Source organism: Oncorhynchus mykiss, chromosome 17, assembly GCF_013265735.2.
Source record: "Oncorhynchus mykiss isolate Arlee chromosome 17, USDA_OmykA_1.1, whole genome shotgun sequence".
NCBI lineage: Eukaryota > Metazoa > Chordata > Actinopteri > Salmoniformes > Salmonidae > Oncorhynchus > Oncorhynchus mykiss.
Window position 1 is genome coordinate 41010010 of NC_048581.1, and position 27813 is coordinate 41037822.

The 27813-nt window shown below is 41.8% G+C and overlaps 1 protein-coding gene across 3 annotated transcripts in view; it reads left to right on the top strand.

Moving 5' to 3' along the window:
- Nucleotides 1-27813, top strand: part of LOC110493893 (cadherin-22) — a 317355-nt gene that overhangs the window by 242545 nt on the left and 46997 nt on the right. For all 3 annotated transcript variants that reach the window (XM_021568462.2, XM_036949887.1, XM_036949886.1), the window contains 4 exons: nucleotides 289-456; nucleotides 3091-3278; nucleotides 7090-7346; nucleotides 10628-10764. In XM_021568462.2, coding sequence (XP_021424137.1) covers nucleotides 289-456; nucleotides 3091-3278; nucleotides 7090-7346; nucleotides 10628-10764 — 750 coding nt within the window. The remainder of the gene's footprint in view (nucleotides 1-288; nucleotides 457-3090; nucleotides 3279-7089; nucleotides 7347-10627; nucleotides 10765-27813) is intronic.

A 27813-nucleotide genomic window follows, 5' to 3' on the forward strand; every position in this document is an offset into this window, starting at 1 on the left:
TCATTCTGGCCCCTATATATTATTCATTTTAATACAGCTCAGCCGTAATGATATAAGCATGGAGGCACAGATGTGACACAATCTACTCTATCAAGACGAGCTGAGAGGGTGAAATGGAATGTGCCGCACTTGTGCCTCTAATAGAGTGCTTAACTGAAGTTGATATTCGCTACTAGAGAAGATTTAGCAGGCTATCACATCTGAGAGCTAAGCGCTAACGTGACCTTTCCCTTTCGGCGTCTCTCTCTCCCTCCATACACCCCCCCCCCCCTCTTTCTCTCATATCAGGACTGATTCGGACGGCCGTGGCAGATCTGGACCGGGAGAAGCAGGATCGCTATGAGCTGGTCGTCAAGGCAACTGACATGGCAGGCCAAATGGGCGGTCTCTCCGGCTCCACCACAGTGACCATAGTTATCACAGATGTTAATGACAACCCACCACGCTTTCCGCAGAGTGAGTCACTCTCTTATTAAGAGGCGGGACGAGATATATGCTTGCAGTGCACTTACACCCATCAGTAATATAAGTATCAGTCTACATGGAGTGTCCAGAAGCACTTGGAGAAAATAATTTCACTTATATTTATCCACAGGTCTAACACTTGGCTTAGAAGGGTTAAGCAATTAACTGATGAAAGTGGTTTTGGGAGTTTCCATATGTCTGCATATGATAAGGCACAGAATCAATAGAGCTGATTAACAATTTTTTTATTCCAGTGGTATGGATTTATGCTGTTGACATTCGTAATGTATCAGCTGGAGAAAGGCCGTAATGGAACCCGGTTATCAATATAGAGGGTCCTGTTTGAATACTTCAGAAATGCATCCTTCCTTCATACCTTTCTTTAAGTACTAACAGATCTGACCTGGTGAAATTAATAGGTTGCTGACCTTGCTTAAGCTTATCCAATCACTTATAGATATCTGCTAAGCTTATGGAAACAAGAAAGGAAGGATGTCTGTCTAAAGAATTTAAACAGGGCCTTGGAAAATAAAAGGCTGCAACATTTTCCTGTAATTTAGAATTCTGATACTTTTCTTTTTTATTTCTCAGTGTCTTGTATAAATGAAACTCAAGTGAACAAACTTGAACCAAAGCAGTACTATACAACAGCAAAAAATAGACAAATTCTATTTCACAACGGACATATAAATATGTATTGTACATTTCACATTGGTCCTCAGTAAAAGGATGAGGATGTCTTCAACATGTGTTTCCTGGTGAAACAAAATCCTACCTATGACACTAGTACATGATTCAGAAACGTTAAGAACCTTTTCTAGTGTATACTTGACGTCTTCGTGGAACTAAAAGTGTAGTTATCTTGTAAACCACATGCACAATACCAGCACATGGTCTGTTAATCAAATCAAATGTATTTATAAAGCCCTTCTTACATCAGCTGATATCTCAAAGTGCTGTACAGAAACCCAGCCTAAAAACCCCAAACAGCAAGCAATGCAGGTGTAGAAGCACGGTGGCTAGGAAAAACTCCCTAGAAAGGCCAGAACCTAGGAAGAAACCTAGAGAGGAACCAGGCTATGAGGGGTGGCCAGTCCTCTTCTGGCTGTGCAGGGTGGAGGTTATAACAGAACATGGCCAAGATGTGCAAATGTTCATAGATGACCAGCAGGGTCAAATAATAATAATATGGCTGCCATATGTCACTGTTCAGACAGCCTAGCTATACTGAACATATAGAAATATATTTTGAAATGATTTAAAACAAATCCTTCAGTACATTTGATATACCAATTACACTAATTGGGAAATTTACAAATATTGAATTCCAATTCAATTCCAAAGATTTAAGGTTTTATGATTACAATTCAATGTCAAAAATTCAAACAGTTTAATTCCAATTCCATAATTTGAAGATTGTTGAAATTCAAATTGAATTCTCCACTTCATGAGTGAAATCAAGATTTGAATTGGAATATCTAATTTAATTGGAATTGATCCCAACCCTGGTGAATAGTAGCTGTGAGTGTTTTTCCTCATTTCCCATTCTTATGAGATGACCAACATTACTTGTATCAGATAACGGTCTTGAGTTTAAGTGTGTTGTACTTGATTTCTTCTCTTCCAGTCATGACACTCTAGTCTCTTCATCTCACATAAGCTGATTTAGTCCATCTCTTGGCTGTCGCCTATATGATTATTTTCTGCTCTATAACTTCTTAGCCATTTCAAAATACTGTATGGGGGTAAGAGGATACATAGTTTTATTAGAAAAGCACAGGATTATGGCCTCTCGGGTGGCACAGTGATCTAAGGCACTGCACCGCAGTGTTATGGGGTCACTACAGCCTGGGGTTCAATCACAAATTGAACGCGTGGAAATACAGCGAAGTTAAATTAACAAGAATGTAAGCTTTCAGCCGATATAAGACACTTATATGTACCGATATTTGTTGTTTCTCTAAAATCTGCGATTTTGTGACACACGGCACTGCATGATTTAAAACTGCCCTGTTGACAGGACGCCTATCCCTACTTTAACTTGTTCTCAGAAAAATAGCATTCTATTTGGTCAAACACAATCTTCACCATTGGTTCATTAAGAACAGGCAGCAAACTGATTGGGAGGCAGTTAGAGCCAGCAAAAGGGTGCTTTACTATTTTTAGGCAGTGCAGTTACTTTAGCTTCCTTCACGCCTGTGGACACACACATTCCTTTAGGCTTTAGTTAAAGATATAGCACATAGGGCATTGAATCGTGAGTACCAATGGGATTATGGGTCAAACACTGGGGGTGGATGGATGCATGAGTCACTAGGTTGTTGTCTCTACAGAATAAAGATCCTGGGTGAATTCTCTTTTTGCTGATTATGGAAGTGCTCATACATAGAGTAAATTGTGGGCTTATGTATTGAAGGCATCTGTCTTTCTTCCTCCACCTACCAACCGTCTTCATCATCTACTTCTCTTCTTCCTCTTACTCTCCTTCCCAAATATTATCCTCCTCCTCCTCATCTTCCTCCTTCTCCTCATGCTTCCCCTAATCTTCACCTCCTCCACCTTCTCTCCTCTTCTTACACAAATGTCTCCCTCCACCTTCTCCACCTCCCCACTCCTCTTCTTCAGAGATGTACCAGTTTTCAATGTCTGAGGGGGCAGCCGTGGGGACGCCGGTGGGGAGGGTGATCGCCACGGACGCAGACATGGGGGAGAACACAGACATGAGCTACCTGATCAAAGATGAGGAGGGCGGGGAACTCTTCAAAGTCACCACCGACAGTGACACGCAAGAGGCCATCATCACCATCAAAAAGGTGGGAGTAAAATAAAGCTTTACCACCTAATGGTTATAGTTAGGATTTGATTTGATTCGGATCCTAAATCTATGTCTACGGGTAACTTTTACACAAGGTTAGTGTAGGATAAAGTTGCCCCTAAACAATGATCTAACATCAGTTTTGTGCTGATCCTAGATCTGTGTCTATGGGTAACTTCTACACAAGGTTAGAGTAGGATACAGTTGCCCCTAAACAGTGATCTAAGATCTGTGCCTACATGAAGCAAAAGCTTATAGTACAAAACGTTCTACTTTCTGTAACAAAGAATGTGCCAGTAATGTGATATTTCTGTGTTACATTTTGTAAAGCATATAGAAGTTCAGTCTATCGTCACAGCAATTACAAGTGTTAATTGCAGAATGATCCTTCTAATTCCTGATTGTCTTGATTCTATCTAATCTTAATTAAGTTGAACCAATCTGTTAATTGACTGTGTGGGAAGGAAATCATTACATTCTTTCACATCAGAACATTGTCATATATTGTCATTAATCTTAACTGATTGCTTGGAAGGTAAAGATTTAATATACCAGAGACATTTGACAACCATTCACCTGGCAAACCACAGTGCCTTGCAAAAGTATTCACCCCCCTTGGCGTTTTTCCTATTTTGCTGCTTTACAACCTATAATTTAAATAGATTTTTATTTGGATTTCATGTAATGGACATACACAAAATAGTCCAAATTGGTGAAGTGAAATTAAAACAATGACTTGTTTCAAAAACGGAAAAGTGGTGCGTTTGTATTCACCCCCTTTGCAATGAAGCCCCTAAATAAGATCTGGTGCAACCAATTACCTTCAGAAGTCACATCATTAGTTAAATAAAGTCAACATGTATTAAATTAAAGTATCACATGATCTGTCACATGATCTCAGTATATATACACCTGTTCTGAAAGGCCCCAGAGTCTGCAACACCACTAAGCAAGGGGCACCACCAAGCAAGCGGCACTATGAAGACTAAGGAGCTCTCCAAACAGGCCAGGGACAAAGTTGTGGAGAAGTACAGATCAGAGTTGGGTTATAAAAAAACATGTGAAACTTTGAACATCCCACAGAGCACAATTAAATCCATTATTAAAAATGGAAAGAATATGACACCACAACAACCTGCCAAGAGAGGGCCGCCCACCAAAACACATGGACCAGGCAAGGAGGGCATTAATAAGATAGGCAACGAAGAGACCAAAGATAACCCTGAAGGAGCTGTAAAGCTCCACAGTGTAGATTGGAGTATCTGTCCACAGGACAACTTTAAGCTGTACACTCCACAGAGCTGGGCTTTACGGAAGAGTGTCCAGAAAAAAGTAAGCAAAATGTTTGGTGTTCGCCAAAAGGCATGTGGGAGACTCCCCAAACATATGGAAGAAGGTGCTCTGGTCAGATGAGACTAAAATTTAGCTTTTGGCCATCAAGGAAAACGCTATGTCTGGCACAAATCCAACACCTCTCATCACCCCAAGATCAACATCCCCACAGTGAAGCATGGTGGTGGCAGCATCATCCCGTGGGGATGTTTTTCATAGGCCGGGACTGGGAAACTGGTTGGAATTGAAGGAATGCTGGATGGTGCTAAATACAGGGAAATTATTGAGGGAAACCTGTTTCAGTCTTCCAGAGATTTGAGACTGGGACGGAGGTTTACCTTCCAGCAGGACAATGACACTAAGCATACTGCTAAAACAACACTTAAGTGGTTTAAGGGGAAACATGTAAATGTCTTGGAATGGCCTAGTCAAAGCCCAGACCTCAAAGATTGCTGTACACCAGCGGAACCCATCCGACTTGAAGGAGCTGGAGCAGTTTTTCATTGAAGAATGAGCAAAAATCCCAGTGGCTAGATGTGCCAAGCTTATATTGACATACTCCAAGAGACTTGCAGCTGTAATTGCTGCAAAATGTGGCTCTACAAAGTATTGACCTTCGGGGGTGAATATTTATGAACCCTCACATTTTCAGTTTTTTTGTCTTATTTCTTGTTTGTTTCACAATTAAAAATATTTTGCATCTTCAAAGTGGTAGGCATGTTTGTAAATCAAATGATACAAACCTCCCAAAAATCAATTTTAATTCCAGGTTGTAAGGCAACAAAATAGGAAAAATGACAAGGGGGTGAATACTTACGCAAGCATGATGGAATAAAATATAATTAACTTTACTGTCCCTGAGGGGATCGTGGTCTTAGACACACAGTGCTGCTGTACACAAAATAATCAATGTGCATTACAACCTCAACATAATACATGCATTGCACGTTACCCATGTCATAGACATTGTACATGTCTCGCACATACACATCAGACCTCTTCCCTTTTCCACATTTTGTTACTTTATAGCCTTATTCTGAAATGGATTAAATTAAACAAATTCCTCATCAATCTAAACAAAATACCCCAAAATAACAAAGCCGAAAACAGGTTTTTAGAAATATTTACATAAGTATTCAGACCATTTGCTGTGGGTCTCAAAATCGAGCTCGGGTGCATCCGGTTTCCATTGATCATACTTGACATGTTTCTACAACTTTATAGGAGTCCACCTGTGGTAAATTTAATTGATTGGACATGATTTGGAAAGGCACACACCTGTCTACATAAGGTCCCACAGTTGACAGTGCATGTCAGAGTAAAAACAAGTCATGAGGTCGAAGCTCGAAGCTCGAGGCATAGCTCTTGGGAAGGGTACCAAAACATTTCTGCAGTATTGACGGTCCCCAAGAACACAGTGGCCTCCATCATTCTTAAAGGGAAGATGCTTGGAACTACCTAGACTTCCTAAAGCTGGCCGTTCGGCCAAACTGAGAAATTGGGGGAGAAGGGCCTTGGTCAGGGATGTTACCAAGTGACCAGACAGTTCCTCTGTGGAGATGAGATAACCTTTCAGAAGGACTACCAACTCTGCAGCTCTTCACCAATCAGGCCATTGTGGTAGAGTGTCCAGACGGAAGCCACTCCTCAGTAAAAGGCACATGACCATGAGAAACAAAATTCTCTGGTCTGAGGAAACCAGATTGAACTATTTGGCCTGAATGCCAAGTGTCACGTCTGGAGGAAACCTGGCACCATCCCTACAGTGAAGCATGGTGATTGTTTTTCAGTGGCAGGGACTGGGAGACTAGTCAGGATCTAAGGAAAGATGAATAGACTAAAGTACAGAGAGATCCTTGATGAAAACCTGCTCCAGAGCGCTCAGGACCTCAGACTGGGGTGAAAGTTCACCTTCCAACAGGACAACGACCCTAAGCACACAGCAAAGACAAAGCAGGAGTGGCTTCGGGACAAGTCTCTGAATGTCCTTGAGTGGCCCAGCTAGAGTCCTGACATGAACCCGATCGAACATCTCTGGAGAGACCTGAAAGTAGCTGTGCAGCGATGCTCCCCATCCAACCTGACAGAGCTTGAGAGGATCTGCAGATAAGAATGGGAGAAACTCTCCAAATACAGGTGTTTCAAGCTTATAGCGTCATACCCAAGAAGACTCAATGCTTTAATCGCTGCCAAAGGAGCTTCAACAAAGTACTGAGTAACGGGTCTGAATACTTATGCAAATGTGATATTAATACATTTGCAAACATATTTGGAAGGTGTTCTTAATGTTTTGTACACCCAGTGTGCAATATACTGTAAACTGCCCTTACACATTATGTCAGTGGCATACTACCACAGCTCAGATGTACTTATTGCTGTTTAGGTATTAAGGAGTGCTTATACCTGTTCAGCTTACATGTAGGCACCCTTTGTGACATGTCACTGCTTTAGCTCCTCTCTGTTTGTGCTCTGTTAAGGCATTGGACTTTGAGAGCAAGCGCACACACAACGTGGTGGTGGAGGCTGTCAACAAGCACGTAGACCCCCGCTTTTCGGAGCTGGGTTCTTTTCGGGACCAGACCATCGTGCGGGTCAGTGTAAACGACATTGATGAGCCGCCTGTCTTCCACCCTGCTGAGGGAACCATCTTGGAGGTCCAGGAGGATGCTAGGCTAGGGGCGGTGGTGGGCACTGTGACTGCCAAGGACCCGGACATGGAGAACGCACCTGTCAGGTATGGATCATGGATCCTACTGTGACAGCGTTTCCCAGTGTCCAAGTAGGCTACTGTGGCTATTTGATCATAATGTACAGTGAAACCTGTCAGGGTTGCCTACCATCAAAAATTATTGAGAAAATGCATCCCATAACATTTTCACTTGAAAATAGCTATTCTATGATACATCCTACAGTAGCTGCCATGTGTGGTGTTCAATGTTTTAGTCACCTACATACTAACATGTTTTTTAATTAGGTTGTATGATGCAAGAAAAGGGTCCTACGTGGAACCCTAATGGGTTCTACCTAGAAACAAAAGGGTTCTGACCTGGAACCAAAAAGGGTTCTTCAAATGGTTATCCTATCGGAACAGCCGAAGAACCATTTTAGGTTCTAGATGTTTTATTTTATTTAACTAGGCAAGTCCGTTAAGAACAAATTCTTATTTTATAACGATGGCCTATCCCGGCCAAATCTTCCCCTAACCCGGACGACGCTGGGCCAATTGTGTGCCTCCAAATCACGACCCGTTGTGATACAGTCCGGGATCGAACCAGGGTCTGTAGTGACACCTCTAGCACTGAGATGCAGTACCTTAGACAGCTGCACCACTCGGGAGCAATTTTTTTTCTAAGAGTGTATAATAAGACATGCTATTTGTATAATGTATGGTTCACGAGTAAAGAAGTAGAACTTTCAACAAATAGAAACTTGTTTATACTGTAGCTACAAATGACCCTTCTTTTTTTGTGCAATTTCATGTCAAATTAAAGACCCCAAATAAGGACTACGTAACTGCATTTATAAACAGGTCCTGACATGAATAAGATATTCACGAACACTGCTGATGCAAATGTTATCTTATATCAACATCACATGTTGCGATGAGCCCCGATAGAAACAACCATCCCAGTTTGTCATGGAGCGTACATGGACTTTGGGACTGACATTTCAATCAAAACAATGGTAATAAACGCACTATAGGAAGACACCACTTCATAACAACAATATATATCATGAATACATTGATTCATCCATTTTATTACCGAAGGCTACCGCATTGACTGATGACCGTGCTAGAGGGTTCATCAATATCTCACACGGCTTTGAGTTCGATCAGATCCCTATTTATGAGCAAAATTCTATTATTTTGTGCCAGAGCCTCTTAGGTCTTTGGTGGAAGAATAAAAGAGGCTAGTCAAGTGCGATGAACAGAGCTTCACGTACACCGACTCACACAGGCTGTTCAAATTACCTGTATTAAAAATGCATGAGGCTGAACTGAAAGTGCTCCAGGTGTAACAAAGTACAACACAATGGCAGTGCCGCCGCCTGAGTGTTGGCGCAGTGCCGTGCCCATCTGTACCACTTTAATCATCTCTATTGGATGGAACTAACCCAGGTGCCCGGTGCCCATGGGACATCACTCTCCCACACCCCTGCCACCCTGCACCAACTGGGCATTGGTGGCCACTGCCTGGTACTAGCTGTACCAAGGGGTTAAGAGGCCCAGAGGAATGAATACAGCATCTGGACACAAAAGCTGACCAAGCTTTTCTTTGTTTGGCTCTTTATCGACTGGGGAAGATGTAATGGCGTCTTGAAACTGATGTGTATGGGTAGTTGTGTTGGCAAAACAATTTAGTGGCATACAGTATCTTATTAGTGCTTTCCAGTTTTCTGGAAAATGTGTACTTCTCCATGAATATATTAGAGTGCTGACAATTGCAATTGCTATAGAATGCATTGCTAACATCTACACAATTTCACCTCAACACCTACAATATCACTTTCGCATGCCGAAATATACAGTGGGGCAAAAAAGTATTTAGTCAGCCACCAATTGATTTTTAATGAATTTATTTGCAAATTATGGTGGAAAATAAGTATTTGGTCAATAACAAAAGTTCATCTCAATACTTTGTTATATACCCTTTCATGGCAATGACAGAGGTCAAACGTTTTCTGTAAGTCTTCACAAGGTTTTCACACACTGTTTCTGGTATTTTGGCCCATTCCTCCATGCAGATCTCCTCTAGAGCAGTGATGTTTTGGGACTGTTGCTGGGCAACACGGACTTTCAACTCCCTCCAAAGATTTTCTATGGGGTTGAGATCTGTAGACTGGCTAGGCCACTCCAGGACCTTGAAATGCTTCTTACGAAGCCACTCCTTCGTTGCCCGGGCGGTGTGTTTGGGATCATTGTCATGCTGAAAGACCCAGCCACGTTTCATCTTCATTGTTCATTGTACATCATTATTGTGTAGGTGTCACAGTTTATTCCCAATTCTTGCATAAATAAAACATATTTTAATGATAGATTTTCAAGTTTAGTAATACCGTTTATTAATATAGTATGTTTGGTATAAACATTACAGCTTCGATTCAGATTCAGAACCTACGGAATAAACGGAACAGCAAGAGGAACTACCCCAAATCTTAAATAATCCTCCTTCTCATCTCTAAAATAAGAAATAAGACCAGAACCAGCAGATGCACTTGACCCCCCCCCCCCCCCCCCCCGTAACTACTTTATTGAGGAAAAGTGTACTTTCTATGCCTGTGATATGTAGTTGTCCCACTTAGCTATCTTAATATGAATGCAGTAACTGTAAGTCGCTCTGGATAAATGACAAAAAAATGTAAAATGTAGAACAGGCAGACTAATGTAATATGACTAGAATAATCTAACTGTGGATGCAGTATGCTCTCCAAACCTAGACTATAAGAAGCTCATCTCACTGTAGCCGTTTTGGCAATCTTATATGGCATGTACAAAGACCCGACCAATCCCTTTGATGAGCTTTTTGTGGAAAAGGTAGAAAATGAAACTGATGATCCTCATAATATTTAATTAAAGTCCCGATGGGCATACAAGCCTGCTGAAAAATAAGAGAAACTACTCATCGTATTTTGTTGGCTCTGTACTCTCCTGAATGGTCCTTGAGTAGCCAACCACAAGGATGTGCAAATGTATTTTGGTTTCATTGGAGTGCAGCATTAAATATTAATTATAATGTTTTTTCTCCAGCAAGGGCTGAAACCGCAGACATGTTTGGGGACAAAGGTGCAGTAGGGAAACAAGCACATTGGCTAAATGCATCATTATTTTCATCGTCCTCTGAATCTGGCTCACAGTTTCCCACTTGAAAATGCTAATGTGAAGCCATAACCTGATGTCAAATGCAACTGGCAATATCCCCATGGGCCACAGTGTTCGGGCGCCACTAAAAAAGTATTGCAGATGGACTCCCCATTCAATTATGTATTCCCCTTTTTTCTCACTCTCCCTACCAGGTACTCTATTGACCAGAGTACGGACCAGGAGCAGATCTTCCACATTGATCCAGTTTCGGGTGCCATCACGCTGGGCAATATTCTGGACCGAGAGACGGCTGGCTGGCACAACATTACTGTGATGGCAGTGGAAGCAGGTAAATGCTACAGTACTATAAATAATGTTGTATTGCATGGTATGCATAGATAGACATAACATATCATAAGCCTTATATTACTAAGCAATAAAGTCTAAGGAAGTGTGCCGATATAAATATATGGCCAATATAACACGGCTAAGGGCTGTTCTTAGGCAAGACACAACACAGAGTGCCTGGATACAACACTTAGACGTGGTATATTGGCCATATAGCACAAACACTTGAGGTGCCTTATTGTTATTATAAACATACCAACATAAGTAGAACAATAAACAAGTCATTTTTGCGTCATACCTGTGGTATATTTAAGCAATAAGGCCCGATGGGGTGTGGTATATGGCCAATATACCACGGCTAAGGGCTGTTCTTGTTGCGGAGTGCCTGGATACAGCACTTAGCCGTGGTATATTGTGCATATACCACAAAGTCCCGAGGTGCCTTATTGCTATTATAAACTGGTTTCCAATGTAATTAGATCATTAAAAATAAATGCTTTGTCATACCCGTGGTATACGGTCTAATATACCACGGCTGTCAGCCAATCAGCATTCAGGGCTCTAACCACCCAGTTTATAATGTCTGATATACAATAGCTTTCAGACAATCAGCCTCCAGAACCCAAACTACCCCGTTTATAAGATATTGTAAAGGCTCATACAGTACATGCTTCTAACACGTTTTTAAAGCATTATACCTGGATGTTTTAAGTAAAGTGTTTTTAAGAATCGTTAATAAGCCTTTGATGGAGAGGCTGACACAGGGCCATGATACATAACACTGTCATGAGAATGACATAGCATATGTCATAACAGTTTATAACACCCAGCCCTGCCCCTATAATAACTGACATAATACAAGCCTGAAGCTTGTTTGTTTTCTTTTTTCAAATATCAATGGGCCTAACGTGATGTGATTATTATGATATTGATATGGAATCACAGTTGGCGGACAAATATCAGCGTCCAACCAAGCTGTCACATAATCCAACATGAAAGCAGAACACCTGTAATGTTGTTTTGTCTCGCCTAATACTTTTTCATTAGCAAAGAAAATGAAGAATGTAATAACCTGACTGTGGAGTAGCTGGTGACAAGCTATTCTTGTGCTTTGAATACAATCCCAAAATCACATCTGTCGAAGATTAGAAAAAGTACTGAGTGAATGCCCGTCCCTCCTTAGTTTAGTTCTTAGGGGAGCAAAGAGGAGGGACAGGCATTCACTCAGTACTTTTTCTAATCTTCGACAGATGTGATTTTGGGATTGTATTCAAAGCACAAGAGATTTGCATTCTGCATCTGGCTAGTAATACCTACCTGTCCGCACAGGATGAAAGAAAGTATTACAGCACAACAACACTGAATTCTACATCTCTTTGTATTTGTGTTTCCCCCTTAAAGGTGCAACATGCAGAAATTGGTCCGCAATCTTCCGGTTGCTAAAATTCGAATAGTTGGCCTAATTTCAGTGTACGTGACAAAACAAGCAATGTATAGCGTAGAGAATCATTGTACCATCTAAACCGCTGTGAAATATATTTTCAGCTGTTTGAAGCTGGTGTACAAAACCCAAAGTAAAAGTCTGAAAAACTAAACTTAAAGCTACAATATGTAACTTTTTGGATGACTCGACCAAATTCACATAGAGGTGTGATTTATAGATCTGTCATTCTCATTGAAAGCAAGTCTAAGACGCGGGAGATCTGTTCTATTGTGCTCTATTTCTATGCTTTGTGTTCTTAAGTTTCGTTTTTGCGTCTTTTGATTTTGTACACCAGCTTCAAACAGCTGGACATACAATATTTCTGGTTATGGAAAATGTACTGTATTTCACAGTTTTCTCACAAACTGAAACTAGGCAAACTATTATACATAACAAAAATATAAAAGCAACATGCAACAATTTTAACGATTACTGAGTTGAAGTTCATATAAGGAAATCAGGCCTTAATCTATGGATTTCACATGACAGGGCAGGGGTGCAGACATGGGTGGGCCTTGGAGGGCATAGGCCCACCCACTGGGGAGCCAGGCCCAGCCAATCAGAATAAGTTTTCCCCACAAAAGGGCTTTATTACAGACAGAAATACTCCTCAGTTTAATCAGCTGTCCAGGTATGGAGGTCCTGGGCTGGCGTGGTTACACGTGGTCTGCGGTTGTGAGGCTGGTTGGATGTACTGCCAAATTCTCTAAAACGACGTTGGAGGTGGCTTATGGTAAATAAATTAACATGAAATTCTTTGGCAACAGCTCTGGTGGACATTCCTGCAGTCAGCATGTCAATTGCACTCTCCCTCAAAACTTAGTGGCATTGTGTTGTATGACAAAACTGCACATTTTAGAGTGCCCTTTTATTGTCCCCAGCACAAGGTGCACCTTTGTAATGATCATTCTGTTTAATCAGCTTCTTGATATGCCACACCTATCAGGTGGATGGATTATTTTAGCAAAAGAGAAATGCTAATTTCCAGGCACGTAAATACATTTGTGCACACAATTTGAGAGAAATAAGCTTTTTGTGTAAATGGCACATTTCTGGGATCTTTTATTTCAGCACATGAAACATGGGAACAACACTTTACATGTTGCGTTTATATTTTTGTTCAGTATAGAATTTTAGCAACCAGTAAATGGCAATGCATTTCTGCATAGTGCACCTTTAAGAAAATAATGCATAAAAATAACGCACATAGAATAGATCTAACGTTTCTAAAACATGCTTTCACTAAGAATGACAGATCAATAACTCACATTTCTATATGTGAATTTGGTCAGTTGCCCAAAAAGTTACATATTGCATCTGCAATTGTAAAACCATAGCCCTAACTGTATGTTATAGAAATATGTGTATGAATGGAATTATTCATAGTAGTTTGGGATTATGCTTATTTAAGTGCTCTACGCGACACACTTGTTTGCCTTGGAAGCAAGCACATATACACACTTTTACACTCATTATATGCTGCTGCTACTCTGTTCTTTATTTTACTCTTGGTATTATCTATCCTGATGCCTAGTCACTTTACCCTGCCTTCATGTAACCTCAGCAAAAAAAGAAACGTCCCTTTTCAGGACCCTGTCTTACAAAGATATTTTGTACAAATCCAAATAACTTCACAGATATTCATTGTAAAGGGTTTAAACACTGTTTCCCATGCTTGTTCAATGAACCACAAACAATTCATGAACATGCACCTGTGGAACAGTCATTTAGACACTAACAGTTTACAGACGGTAGGTCACAGTTATGAAAATGTAGGACACTAAAGAGGCCTTTCTACTGACTCTGAAAAACACCAAAAGAAAGATGCACACGGTCCCTGCTCATCTGCGTGAATGTGCCTTAGGCATGCTGCAAGGAGGCACAAGGACTGCAGATATGGCCAGGGCAATAAATTGCAATGTCCGTACAGTGAGACGCCTAAGACAGCGCTACAGGGAGACAAGACGGACAGCTGATCGTCCTCACAGTAGCAGACCATGTGTAACAACACCTGCACAGGATAGGTCCATCCGAACATCACACTTGCGGGACAGGTACAAGATGACAACAACAACTGCACGAGTTACACCAGGAAAGCACAATCCCTCCATCAGTGTTCAGACTGTCCGCAATAGGCTGAGAGAGGCTGGAGCAAAAAGTGCTCTTCGCTGATGAGTCGTGGTTTTGTCTCACCAGGGGTGATGATCGATTCGCGTTTATCGTGGAAGGAATGAGCGTTACACGCGAGGCCTATACTCTGGAGTGGGATCGATTTGGAGGTGGAGTGTCTGTCATGGTCTGGGGCAATGTGTCACAGCATCATCAGACTGAGCTTGTTGTCATTGCAGGCAATCTCAACACTGTGCGTTCTAGGGAAGACATCCTCCTCCCTCATGTGGTACCCTTCCTGCAGGCTCATCCTGACATGACCCTCCAGCATGACAATGCCACCAGACATACTGCGTGATATCCTGCAAGACAGGAATGTCAGTCTTTTGCCATGGCTAAGCGAAGAGCCCGGATCTCAATCCCATTGAGCACGTCTGGGACCTGTTGGATCGGAGGGTGAGGACTAAGGCCATTCCCCCCAAAAATGTCCGGGAAATTACAGGTGCCTTGGTGGAAGAGTGGGGTGACATCTCACAGCAAGAACTGGCAAATCTGGTGCTGTCCATGAGGAGGAGATACACTGCAATACTTAATGCAGCTGGTGGCCACACCAGATACTGACTGTTACTTTTGATTTTGACCCCCCTTTGTTCAGGGACACATTATTCCATTTCTGTTAGTCACATGTCTGTGTAACTTGTTCAGTTTATGTCTCAGTTGTTGAATCTTGTTATGTTCATACAAATATTTACACATGTTAAGTTTGCTGAAAATAAACACAGTTGATAGTGAGAGGACATTTCTTTTTTTGCTGAGTTTACATACAGTATCTACCTCAAATACATTGTACCTCTGCACATTGATCTGGTACTGGTACTCCCTGTATAAAGCTCCTTTCTAGTGTATTTTATTCCTGTTGTGTTAAAATTTTATTTGATTTGAACTTATTATGCAAACATTTAAAGCAGATTTGAATTCGGGAGTCTTTCAGTATCTACTTGGAGCTGTATTTCTCAAGACAAATTGTTTGCTTTTGTGCTCTTTCTCTTTGTTGCATTATGTCATAGGCACATTTTTTATGTTAATTGACCATTCAAGGGTGTGAGACAGTCATTTCAGCCCATAGCAAGCATAAACACAGGGCCCTTCCTTGCATCTCCCAAAAAAAAGCCCAGACAAACAAAGTCGATGCTTGATTTCATCAGAAATTCTATCCAAATGTTTCTTATCACCAGTGGCTCATCCAGTCCCGAAGACACTGAGGAGAAGTTTTGCGCAACTTGGTTTTATGACTCTTCGATGAATTACCATTGGAGTGGCAAAAGGTTGAATTGAATGAGGCCAATTTAAGGTTACAGTAAAATAACATGACCTCATTATTCCCCAACTCCATTATTGACCTTAACCCTTTGACGCGTACAATCACATATTTGTGGTCATTATTAAGTGGTCACTGCAGCGTACGATCTCAAATACGTGATTGAAACAGTAGCAACAGAACGTATGATGCAACAAACAAGTCTAAACACCATTGTTGTCTGAAACAGCATCTAAATATTATTTTGTACTGATGAAAAATGAAGGTCTTAAACTGTATTCCTCAATTGTACATTTTATTGTAAAAGATAAATGTGAACTTCATCATCCAAGCATCACACATCCACAGCCAAACTCCTTCCATAAACCAGTCTAAATAACAGGTTAGTGACCTAAAAGCTAAACTAGTTTACAATGTACCACATCTCTGGTGAGACTAATGGTGAGACTAAGGAGACTAATGTAATGCTGTTTAGAAAATAAATGCATGTCAGCTAAGCTAACGGCAGCTAAATTCATGAAAACACCCTAATCCCAGAATGCCATCCACTATGAAATACAAATAAACAAAGTCAAAGATGGCTTCGCTCATTGCCTGAAAAATATCAACTTTGTTTAGACACTTTTCAGCATATTACAAATCATTGATGTACTTGTTACAGTATATACAAGAACCGGAGCACATGTCTTGACAAGTCTTTACCGTTTTTGACAAATCACAAAGCAAATACAATGTTTAACCTCACAGATCATCACATCAAATACTAGCCTACTACCTAGCCTAACCATAGCACAAAAGCTAAACAGGGCTGAACAATTTTAGGGGGATTTGTAAGTCTGTGGGGGGTAGAAATGGGAGAAGGTATCGTGGGGGGATATAATGCATAATATACTGCTATGATGGGTAATTTATCAATAAATGGGGGACAAACACAAGAGAAGGTTATATAAAATATATAAATAAAAATAACCCCCTTGGAAAGGGGGATCTGAGCTGGCAACCCTGAGGTACCAAAGTTACGATCTGATACCGCGATCAAGACAACTGGGAACTCAAAGGAGAAAAAAAAGTTTTGAATGGTCCTTCAATTCAGAATTCCAACTCGCGAACTCGGGCCTCTTTCTAAAACTCCGACTTTCTGACCTGAAGATCATTGACATCACAGTTGTCTTGAAAGCACCATAAGTCAGTCGAGTGAACTAACCTTTGTGATAACATCTTTGGTCTGACAGACGCTAACGTGACAAACAGAATGCATTGTATGATGTCAACAAACATGGCACCACACATAGCCAGGAAATAGCTTAGCATTAGCTCATCATAATCAGAACAACATTATAGTATTTTACACACATCATATGCGTCCATTACAATCATTGCAAGTATCGGAATTCATGATTTGTCACCAGTACTTGAAAACATGTTAATAAAACAGTAAATACATTATGATCCATACATACATATGGTGTGCTACAGCAGAAACAGGTTATACAGAAAGTAAGCTACTTACTTTGATAGGAACGCACACATGTCCAAAGTCCAATTTGTAAGACAAACAACCATGAAGGCAATACAAGTGCCAGCCAGAAAATGTGGTGGGGGAAAATGTTTGTGTAAGGCCTGTTCTGACTAGAGATGCGCAATGTCTTCATATTTGATCTGGGTAAACACTCAGGGAGAGCTTGGGCTCACGTTGAAGAGAGAAGTTTGTCTGTTCAGTAAAGTCTCAAACATAAATTGTTTGCAAGAGTGAAATGGGATACTTATTATGCGAATTAACGAGGAGGCGGAACACACCTCAATTCAAATAGTTGTTAGAAAATAAAACTTGTTAGAAAATAATTTGAAATTGACAAGTTGAAACATAGCATATTGATAATTAGCAGTCAGCTTGCCTTGGTTTGAGGGCAGCATGGGTAACTAACTGTCCTGTTGTGTAACATTCACATTTTGGAACAGTGAGAGTATTCTAACATCACACGCATGAAAAAACTCCTGCAGGGGCGACGGTTAGAGATAGCTGGAACTCATGTGTGAAAATGTTAATGCCCTGTGATTGCTTCATCAGCCCTGTTGATTTCTTCCTTGATGAAATGAGGTCCATGGTTGGTCATCATGTTGCATGGGTGATTGACCCTGATTAGTAATGAGCAAGGCCAGAAAAACCTAACTCAGAATATTTTTAACTATTATTTCTCCATGTCAGAGGAAGTCATACCACAAACTCTCCATATCAGAGTTAGCGAATATACAGTGTGTCAACTAAATTGTTTGCATTCACATACGCTTAATTATTTTTATTAAAACACGTATAAACTCAGAACCTCCAACATCCAAAACAGTTTATAACCGGAGTGTTAAATATGAGTTGGAAACTCGGGTAGCATCGTTACATCCTCTGTTTCCAAGTTGGATATTTCAGAGTTTCTTAGTTCCAACTTGTGCATGAATGCATCATAAAGGCGGCTCCTCTGCGGTACATGTAGTCCTTCCCTCGATGGGAGACTGAGGACTTGAGTTGTAGTGTCATGAGCAGCCTTTTGCATCTTCTGCAGACTCCTGACAGACCTGCTTTCGGTGCAGAATCCTATCAGAGTAGGAAGACTGACACATCATTTCAGAGACCTGTGATAGTGAGCATATCACATTGCAAAACTGTATTTTTCCGAGACAGGTAAATGGAAAAAAATAATATTCCCACCCTTAGGGTTAAAAGATACCAGAGTACAAAATACTTTTTACAGCGTAGGTTTCACATTTCCCTGACCTGGTGCAGACTGCTTCCTCACACGGAAATATCTTTCAAAAGTTGCAACCGTAGAAAATGAATAGAAATTAGACAGATAGCGAAACTTTTATCTAATCGTATACAACACACTTGTGGTAGCCTGTGTAACAGTTAAAATGAGAAAGGAAATGATACAAAAGAGGAAATTATTGTTGGATTCATTTAGTAATGGTGTGCAGTTTCTAGGACATTTCAGACAGATGATGCACCGTACATCAGATGTGCATCAGAGCCACTGACCTGTGTCTGTGACTGTTTCATCTATGTGATTGTATTATCTATAATGTCCTTATCAAGAATAGCTTTTAGGGATATTTAGAACTTTCGAAATGACTTACAATTTATTGTATTTATGATGAATATATCATGTCAGCCATTTGTATATAATGGACTGTAAATAGCGCTGGATTTGGATTTACATCCAAATACACAAGATCTTTACATTGTTCAGAGGAAACTCACCTCATCCACTACCATGTCTAACAATATTGAGTAAGGCTGTAATCCAGAGGTGGGACCAAGTCACTATTATTTGAGTCACAAGTAAGTCACAAGTCAGAAGGTACGAATCTCAAGTCGAGTCACAAGTAGAACAGGCCGAGTCTCAAGTCAATTCCAAGTTGTGTATCTGTATAAACCCATTTGAACTTGGCGATATGTTTGTATATATTTTTTTATTTCACCTTTATTTTACCAGGTAGGCCAGTTGAGAACAAGTTCTCATTTACAACTGCGACCTGGGCGAGATAAAGCAAAGCTGTAACGATTCTCTTCTTGTGAAGTAGAGGCGGACCAAAGCGCAGCGTGGTGGTTGTTCATTGTATTTATTGACGACACTATACATGAACAAACTAACGGAAAAAAACAAGAAACGTGAGAACTCAAAACAGCCCTGTCTGGTGCAAACACAAAAACAGGAACAATCACCCACAAACACACAGTGAAACCCAGGCTACCTAAATATGGTTCCCAATCAGAGACAATGACGAACACCTGCCTCTGATTGAGAACCATATCAGGCCGAACATAGAACTAGACCAAAACATAGAAAAACAAACATAGACTGCCCACCCAACTCACGCCCTGACCATACTAAATAAATACAAAAACAAAGGAAATAGAGGTCAGAACGTGACAGTACCCCCCCCCAAAGGTGCGGACTCCGGCCGCAAAACCTTGACCTATAGGGGAGGGTCTGGGTGGGCGTCTGTCCGCGGTGGCGGCTCTGGCGCGGGACGCGGACCCCACTTCGCCATTGTCTCAGTCCGCCTTATTGTCCGCCTCCGTGGCTTACTCACCATGCCCACCCCTCTCAATGACCCCACTGGACAGAGGGGCTGCTTGGGACAGAGGGGCAGCTTCTCGGGACAGAGGGACAGCTGCTCGGGACAGAGGGACAGCTGCTCGGGACAGAGGGACAGCTGCTCGGGACAGAGGGACAGCTGCTCGGGACAGAGGGACAGCTGCTCGGGACAGAGGGACAGCTGCTCCGGGCGGAGGGGCTCTAGCGGCCCCTGGCTGACTGGCGGCACTGGCGGCCCCTGGCTGACTGGCGGCCCCTGGCTGACTGGCGGCACTGGCGGCCCCTGGTTGACTGGCGGCGCTGGCGCTGGGCTGACTGGCGGCACTGGTGGCCCCTGGTTGACTGGCGGCACTGGCGGCCCCTGGCTGACTGGCGGCACTGGCGGCCCCTGGCTGACTGGCGGCACTGGCGGCCCCTGGCTGACGGGCGGCATTGGCGGCTCCTGGCAGACGGGCGGCACTGGCGGCGCTGGGCAGACGGGCGGCACTGGCGGCGCTGGGCAGACGGGCGGCACTGGCGGCGCTGGGCAGACGGGCGGCACTGGCGGCGCTGGGCAGACGGGCGGCGCTGGCGGCGCTGGGCAGACGGGAAGCTCCGATGGCGCCGGGCAGACGCGAAGCTCTGGCAGAGGCGCCGGGCAGACGGGAAGCTCCGGCAGAGGCGCCGGACAGGCGGGAGGCTCCGGCAGAGGCGCCGGACAGGCGGGAGGCGCCGGCAGCGCTGGAGAGGAGGAAGGCTCTGGACGGATGGGCCGGAGAGACAGCCTGGTACGGGGAGCTGCCACCGGAGGGCTGGGGTGTGGAGGTGGTGACGGATAGACCGGGCCGTGCAGGCGCACTGGAGCTCTTGAGCACCGAGCCTGCCCAACCTTACCCGGTTGAATGGTCCCGGTCGCCCTGCCAGTGCGGCGAGGTGGAATAGCCCGCACTGGGCTATGCAGGCGAACCGGGGACACCGTGCGCAAGGCTGGTGCCATGTAAGCCGGCCCAAGGAGACGCACTGGAGACCAGATGCGTAGAGCCGGCTTCATGGCACTTGGCTCGATGCCCACTCTAGCCCGGCCGATACGCGGAGCTGGAATGTACCGCACCGGGCTGTGCACCCGCACTGGGGACACCGTGCGCTCCACAGCATAACACGGTGCCTGCCCGGTCTCTCTAGCCCCCCGGTAACCACAGGAAGTTGGCTCAGGTCTCCTACCTGGCGTAGCCATACTCCCTGTTAGCCCCCCCCCCAAGACATTTTTGGGGCTGACTCCCGGGCTTCCATCCACGACGCCGCGCTGCCTCCTCGTACCAGCGCCTCTCCGCTTTCGCCGCCTCCCGTTCTTCCTTGGGGCGGCGATATTCTCCTGGCTGAGCCCAAGGTCCTTTACCGTCTAATTCGTCCTCCCATGTCCATACCTCCTCGCGCTGCTCCTGCTGCTGCTTTCTCCTTTGCCCATTACCACACCGCTTGGTCCTGTTGTGGTGGGTGATTCTGTAACGATTCTCTTCTTGTGAAGTAGAGGCGGACCAAAGCGCAGCGTGGTGGTTGTTCATTGTATTTATTGACGACACTATACATGAACAAACTAACGGAAAAAAACAAGAAACGTGAGAACTCAAAACAGCCCTGTCTGGTGCAAACACAAAAACAGGAACAATCACCCACAAACACACAGTGAAACCCAGGCTACCTAAATATGGTTCCCAATCAGAGACAATGACGAACACCTGCCTCTGATTGAGAACCATATCAGGCCGAACATAGAACTAGACCAAAACATAGAAAAACAAACATAGACTGCCCACCCAACTCACGCCCTGACCATACTAAATAAATACAAAAACAAAGGAAATAGAGGTCAGAACGTGACAAAAGCAGTGCAACAAAAACAACAACATGTAAACAAACATACAGTCAATAGAAAAAATCTATGGACAGTATGTGCAAATGTGGAAGAGTAGGGGGGTAAAGGCAATAAATTGGCCAGATGCGAAATAATTACAATTTAGCATTAACACTGGAGTGATAGATGTGCAGATGATGATGTGTAAGTAGAGGTTCTATCTGCAATCCAAGCACAAGTCTTAACAAATACAGATGGACCAATCAGAATACATCTTTGCCATCTCCCTCTACGTATGGTCTAGGCTAGTCTAGCCAGCAATAATTGCACGCCAGCGAAAACTTCCATGTCAGAAATATTTAAGTGAATTATGTTGTCACTTCATTGTTCAGTGATGATAATAAATTGTCTGATGATCATAATGCATTTCTTAACCTATCTGTGCACAGAACCCGTTAGCGGGATGAAATACAACAACATACAGTGATCGCTACGTAAGTCATATTAAGTCATATTAAACATTCATGAAAATACAAGTGTCTCACATGTTTCGAAAGCCTAGAATCTTGCTAATCCAACTGCGTTGTCAGATTTAAAAAATGATTTACTGCGAAAGGATACGATGCGATTATCTGAGGATAGAGCCCCATAAAAAACAACTATTTCAACCAGCACAGGCGTAACAAAATCACAAACTGCAATAAAATAAATTGTTTACCTTTGACGATCTTCCTCTGTTTGCAATCCCAATGCTCTTTGTTACACAATGAATGGTCCTTTGTTTGATAAAATCCATTTTTATAGCCTAACACGAAACATTTTGTGAACCGCTTGTGTCGTGAATTTCGTCTCATTGCATTTTCGACGACACATTTGAGGTATATACACACACAAAACATGACTTTTCCAGTCATGTTTGGTTTCATTGCAATCAACTGTTTTGTTTGTAACACAACCAGATTTGAAAAAATCTGTCATTCTCCCCTGATAAGGCACTTTTCCCTGGTAGGCCGTCATTGTAAATAGAGTTTGTTCTTAACTGACTTGCCTGGTCAAATAAAAAAAATACCAGAGTAAATTATCTATTGATTCTGTCTCTTCGCAGCAAAATCTACAGAGCTGAGACTGAAATTATGCATTCTGTTGGTGGCAGTGATTTTATATAATAATTTAATTTTAAAATCTTAATTGAATCAAGTGTAGTTTTTTGTACCATGTGCCATGGAATTGGTACATCGAAAATCCTTCCCATTTATTTTGCAACCTGTATGGCGCAGAGATCAACATTTTTGTCCTCAAATGAAACTGGTATATTTTTATATTTATGCCAGTTCCTTTCAGCCAATTTGTATCTTTAATATATGTCAGGCAAACAAATCCCCAACCTTCTCTATTTTCCACTTGCCTCCTCCATTTTTGTGGTAGTACTGCAATCAGTTGGTTGTTAGTTTAGATTGAGCAGATATTCACATATATTTTTGATAGCTGCATGTGACATAACTCCTCTGTTTCTATTCCTAATATCATTAATAAATATAATAGCATTTTAAAATATTTTTTCCATAAAGAATGTTTTTTTATTAATCAGTATATTTGAGTTTAACCATAACATTTGTTGTAATATTTGTTCTATCTTTTCTGGAGGATAAAACTGAAATTGTAACCAGCTTTGTATGGCTTGTTTAAGAAAGGGCGATACTTTGTTGTTTTCAATTAGTCGGAAATTAGAAGTTTTTGAACAAAGGACGAGCCTTTCTTAATAATCTACTGGAGAAACGTTTTGGGTTTAAGTATAACTTATGTATGAGTGAAGCTTTTAGTGAGAGGTTTAAAGCTTTAATATTTAATAATAATTTTAGCCGCCTAAACTCATATTCATTATATAAATAGGCACGTGGCTTCTTCCTTGCTGAGCGGCCTTTCAGATTATGTCTATATACTGTTGGGGAATAATCAGAATTAGACGACAATACGACTTGTTTTTCTGTGGATATAGATACTTTTGTATTTGTTTCCTACCGCATCTTCACAAGGTTCTTTGCTGTTGTTCTGGGATTGATTTGCACTTTTCGCACCAAGTACGTTAATCTCTAGGAGACAGAACACGTCTCCTTCCTGAGCGGTATGATGGATGCGTGGTCCCATCGAGTTTACATATGTACAGATGAATGTACCTTCAAGCATTTGGAAATTGCTCCCAAGGATGAACTAGACTTGTGGAGGTCTACAATTGTTTTGGCTTGGCTGATTTCTTTTGATTTTGCCATGATGTCAAGCAAAGAGGCACTGAGTTTGAAGGTAGGCCTTGAAATACATCCACGGGTACACCTCCAATTGACTCAAATGATGTCGATTAGCCTGTCAGAAGCTTCTAAAGCCATGACATAATTTTCTGGAATTTTCCAAGCTGATTAAAGGCACAGTCGACTTTGTGTATGTAAACTTCTGATCCACTGGAATTGTGATACATTGAAATAATATGTCTGTAAACAATTGTTGGAAAAATGAGTTGTGTTATTTACAAAGTAGATGTCCTAACCGACTTGCCAAAACTATCGTTTGTTAATTAACAAGAAATGTGTGGAGAGGTTGAACAACTAGTTATAATGACTCCAACCTAAGTGTATGTAAACTTCCGACTTCAACTGTATCTCTATATACAGTGGCTTGCGAAAGTAATCACCCCTTTTTGCATTTTTCCTATTTTGTTGCCTTTCAACCAGGAATTAAAATATATTTTTGGGGGGGTTGTATCATTTGACTTACACAACATGCCTACCACTTTGAAGATGCAAAATATTTGTTATTGTGAAACAAACAAGAAATACATTTTTTTTAAACTGAAAACTTGTGCGTGCATAACTATTCACCCCCCCCCCCCCCCCAAGTCAATACTTTGTAGAGCCACCTTTTGCAGCAATTACAGCTGTAAGTCTCTTGGAGTATGTCTCTATAAGTTTGGCACATCTAGCCACTGGGATTTTTGCCCGTTCTTCAAATCAAATCTGCTCCAGCTCCTTCAAGTTTGATGGGTTCCACTGGTGTACAGCAATCTTTAAGTCATACCACAGATTCTCAATTGGATTGAGGTCTGTTCTTTGACTAGGCCCTTCCAAGACATTTAAATGTTTCCCCTTAAACCACTCAAGTGTTGCTTTAGCAGTATGCTTAGTGTCATTGTCCTGCTGGAAGGTGAACCTCCGTCCCAGTCTCAAATCTCTGGAAGACTGAAACAGGTTTCCCTCAATAATTTCCCTGTATTTAGCACCATCCATAATTTCTTCAATTCTGACCAGTTTCCCAGTCCCTGTCGATGAAAAACATCCCCACACCATGATGCTGCCACCACCATGCTTCACTGTGGGGATGTTGATCTTGGGGCGATGAGAGATGTTGGGTTTGCGCCAGACATGGTGTTTTCCTTGATGGCCAAAAAGCTCACATTTAGTCTCAACCTTACCAGAGTACCTTCTTCCTTATGTTTGGGGAGTCTCCCAAATGCCCTTTGGCAAACACCAAACATGTTTGCTTTTTTTATGGACACTCTTCCGTAAAGCCCAGGTCTGTGGAGTGTACAGCTTAAAGTGGTCCTGTGGACAGTTACTCCAATCTCCACTGCAGCTCCTTCAGGGTTATCTTTGGTCTTTGTTGTCTCTCTGATCAATGCCCTCCTTGCCTGCTCCATGTGTTTTGGTAGGCAGCCCTCTCTTGGCAGGTTTGCTGTGGTGTTATATTCTTTCCAGTTTTTAATAATGGATTTAATGGTGCTCCATGGGATGTTCAAAGATTCAGATTTTTTTTATAACTCAACCTTGATCTGTACTTCTCCACAACTTTGTCCCTGACCTGTTTGGAGAGCTCCTTGATCTTCATAGTGCCGCTTGCTTGGTGGTGCCCGTTGCTTAGTGGTGTTGCAGACTCTGAGGCCTTTCAGAACAGGTGTAAATATACTGAGGTCATGTGACAGATCATGTGACACTTACAATGGTTCCTCCTTTAAAAGTTGCGTCGTACTGCGGCTCACCTTGTGTGCTGCTGCAGCATTCTGTGGCACGCAGCCATTTTTTCTGTTACTGCAAGTTATTGCTAGTTTGACCACCAGAGGGCATATTTGAGAAGCATCTGATTGTAAAGTGGTGATCCTTACTGACCTAAAACAGGGAATTTTCAATAGGATTAAATGTCAGGAATTGTGAAAAACTGAGTTTACATGTATTTGGCTAAAGTGTATGTGAACTTCCGACTTCAACTGTATACCCCAAAAATATATGGGATATTGGAAATGATGCATACAATTACATTGATGGAAGCAACAATATATCCACAATATTAAAGCTGATCCACCCTCTACATTTGTATATATAAAAGGAAAATATACAAATAAAACAATAATAATACATTAAAACCTCTTACTCCCACCCGACACGCAGACGTCCCATCTAGACACCTGGAAATGCAAATGCGCTATGCTAAATGCTAAATGTACTCGTTAAAACTCAAAAGTTCATTAAAACACACATACAGGGTATTGAATTAAAGCTACGCTCGTTGTGAATCTAGCCAACAAGTCAGATTTTTAAAATGCTTTTCGGCGAAAGCATGAGAAGCTATTATCTGATAGCATGCAACACCCCGAAATACCTGAAGGCGACGTAAACAAAATAATTAGCGTAGCCGGCGCTACACAAATAGCAGAAATAAAATATAAAACATTAATTACCTTTGACGAGCTTCTTTGTTTTCCTATATGCCCCATAAACATCACTATTGGGTCTTTTTTTCGATTAAATCGGTCCATATATACCCAAAATATCCATCTATGGAAACTGTGTGATTCAGAAAAAAACACTGTTTCAAAACGCAGCGTCATTTTTTAAAATTAAAAAAGTCAACGATAAACTTTCACAAAACACTTCGAAATACTTTTGTAATCCAACTTTAGGTATTAGTAAACGTTAATAACATATCAAATTGATCACGGGGCGAAGTGTATTCAATACCTCCACGTCTTCAAATCATGTTCGGGAAATCTCTCTTCCAAAACGTCCTGTCGGAGACCGGCCGAAATGGAATCTCTCTCCTTTGTTTGACCAAGAAATAACTCCCAGGAAATTGACAAGACTGGCGACATCGTGTGGAAGCTGTAGGAATTGCAATCTCGGACCCATTTATTGGTGTCCCTTAAACAATACATGCAAGTGGCGCATGGATATTTTTTCCAGTTTTCAGTGACCAGTTTTTCTTGCGCTTTTCGATGAAACACACGCTCTGTTATAGTCACAGCCGTGATTTAACCAGTTTTAGAAACGTGAGAGTATTTTCTATCCACACATACTAATCATATGCATATACTATATTCCTGGCATGAGTAGCAGGACGCTGAAATGTTGCGCGATTTTTAACAGAATGTTCGAAAAAGTAGGGGGTCGACTTAAGAGGTTTAATACAATTATAAAAAACATGTTTGATACCATTCCATTGAATCCATTCCAGACATTATTAGGAGCCGTCCTACAGTGATAGAACAGTATGATCTGAACCCAGATTTACATTTCAGAGCCATAATGTTCTATCAGCAATTGCACCCCCCTAAAAAACAGATTTATAAATGGCTCAGGATTTTGATACTCTGTACCTTTAAGGTGAGATCTGACACGTGAAAGCTTTGATGCTTAGTGTCTCAAAACAGTGTTTTTTACAGTCCCAGGGTCATTAAGTATTTGTCTATTTTTGAGGCTACCAGACAGCCCTTTTCATTATTTTGTCCACATTATGTAATAATTAATTTGAACAACAAATTCCAAATGCAAGCTTCATAAGTAAATTATAAATATCAAGCTATTTTGACATACCAAAAGACCAGTAGGCCTACGCTAGTAATTGCTGCTTGATGCCCCATTGCTGGTGAGCTTGCATCGTAAATAGTTACAATTGTTGATCACCCCCCAAAAAAATTGGAGCTGCATATGTACAGGGAGAACACGTGCAAACGATCACTGCGCAAATGTAGCCTGTTATTACAGCCATAAACAGGGATGCATTTTCAAAACTCAAGATACAGAAATACACTGCATTTTACAGCTGCATTTTGAGCTGAACGTTATTCAAGTTAGCAGTCAATATAAACTAGGAATATCATGTCGTCTTGTCACTTCTCTGGAGTCCAGATTAAGCCAGATTATACGGCCTGCCTGTATGCAGCAAGGGCTGCGGGATCA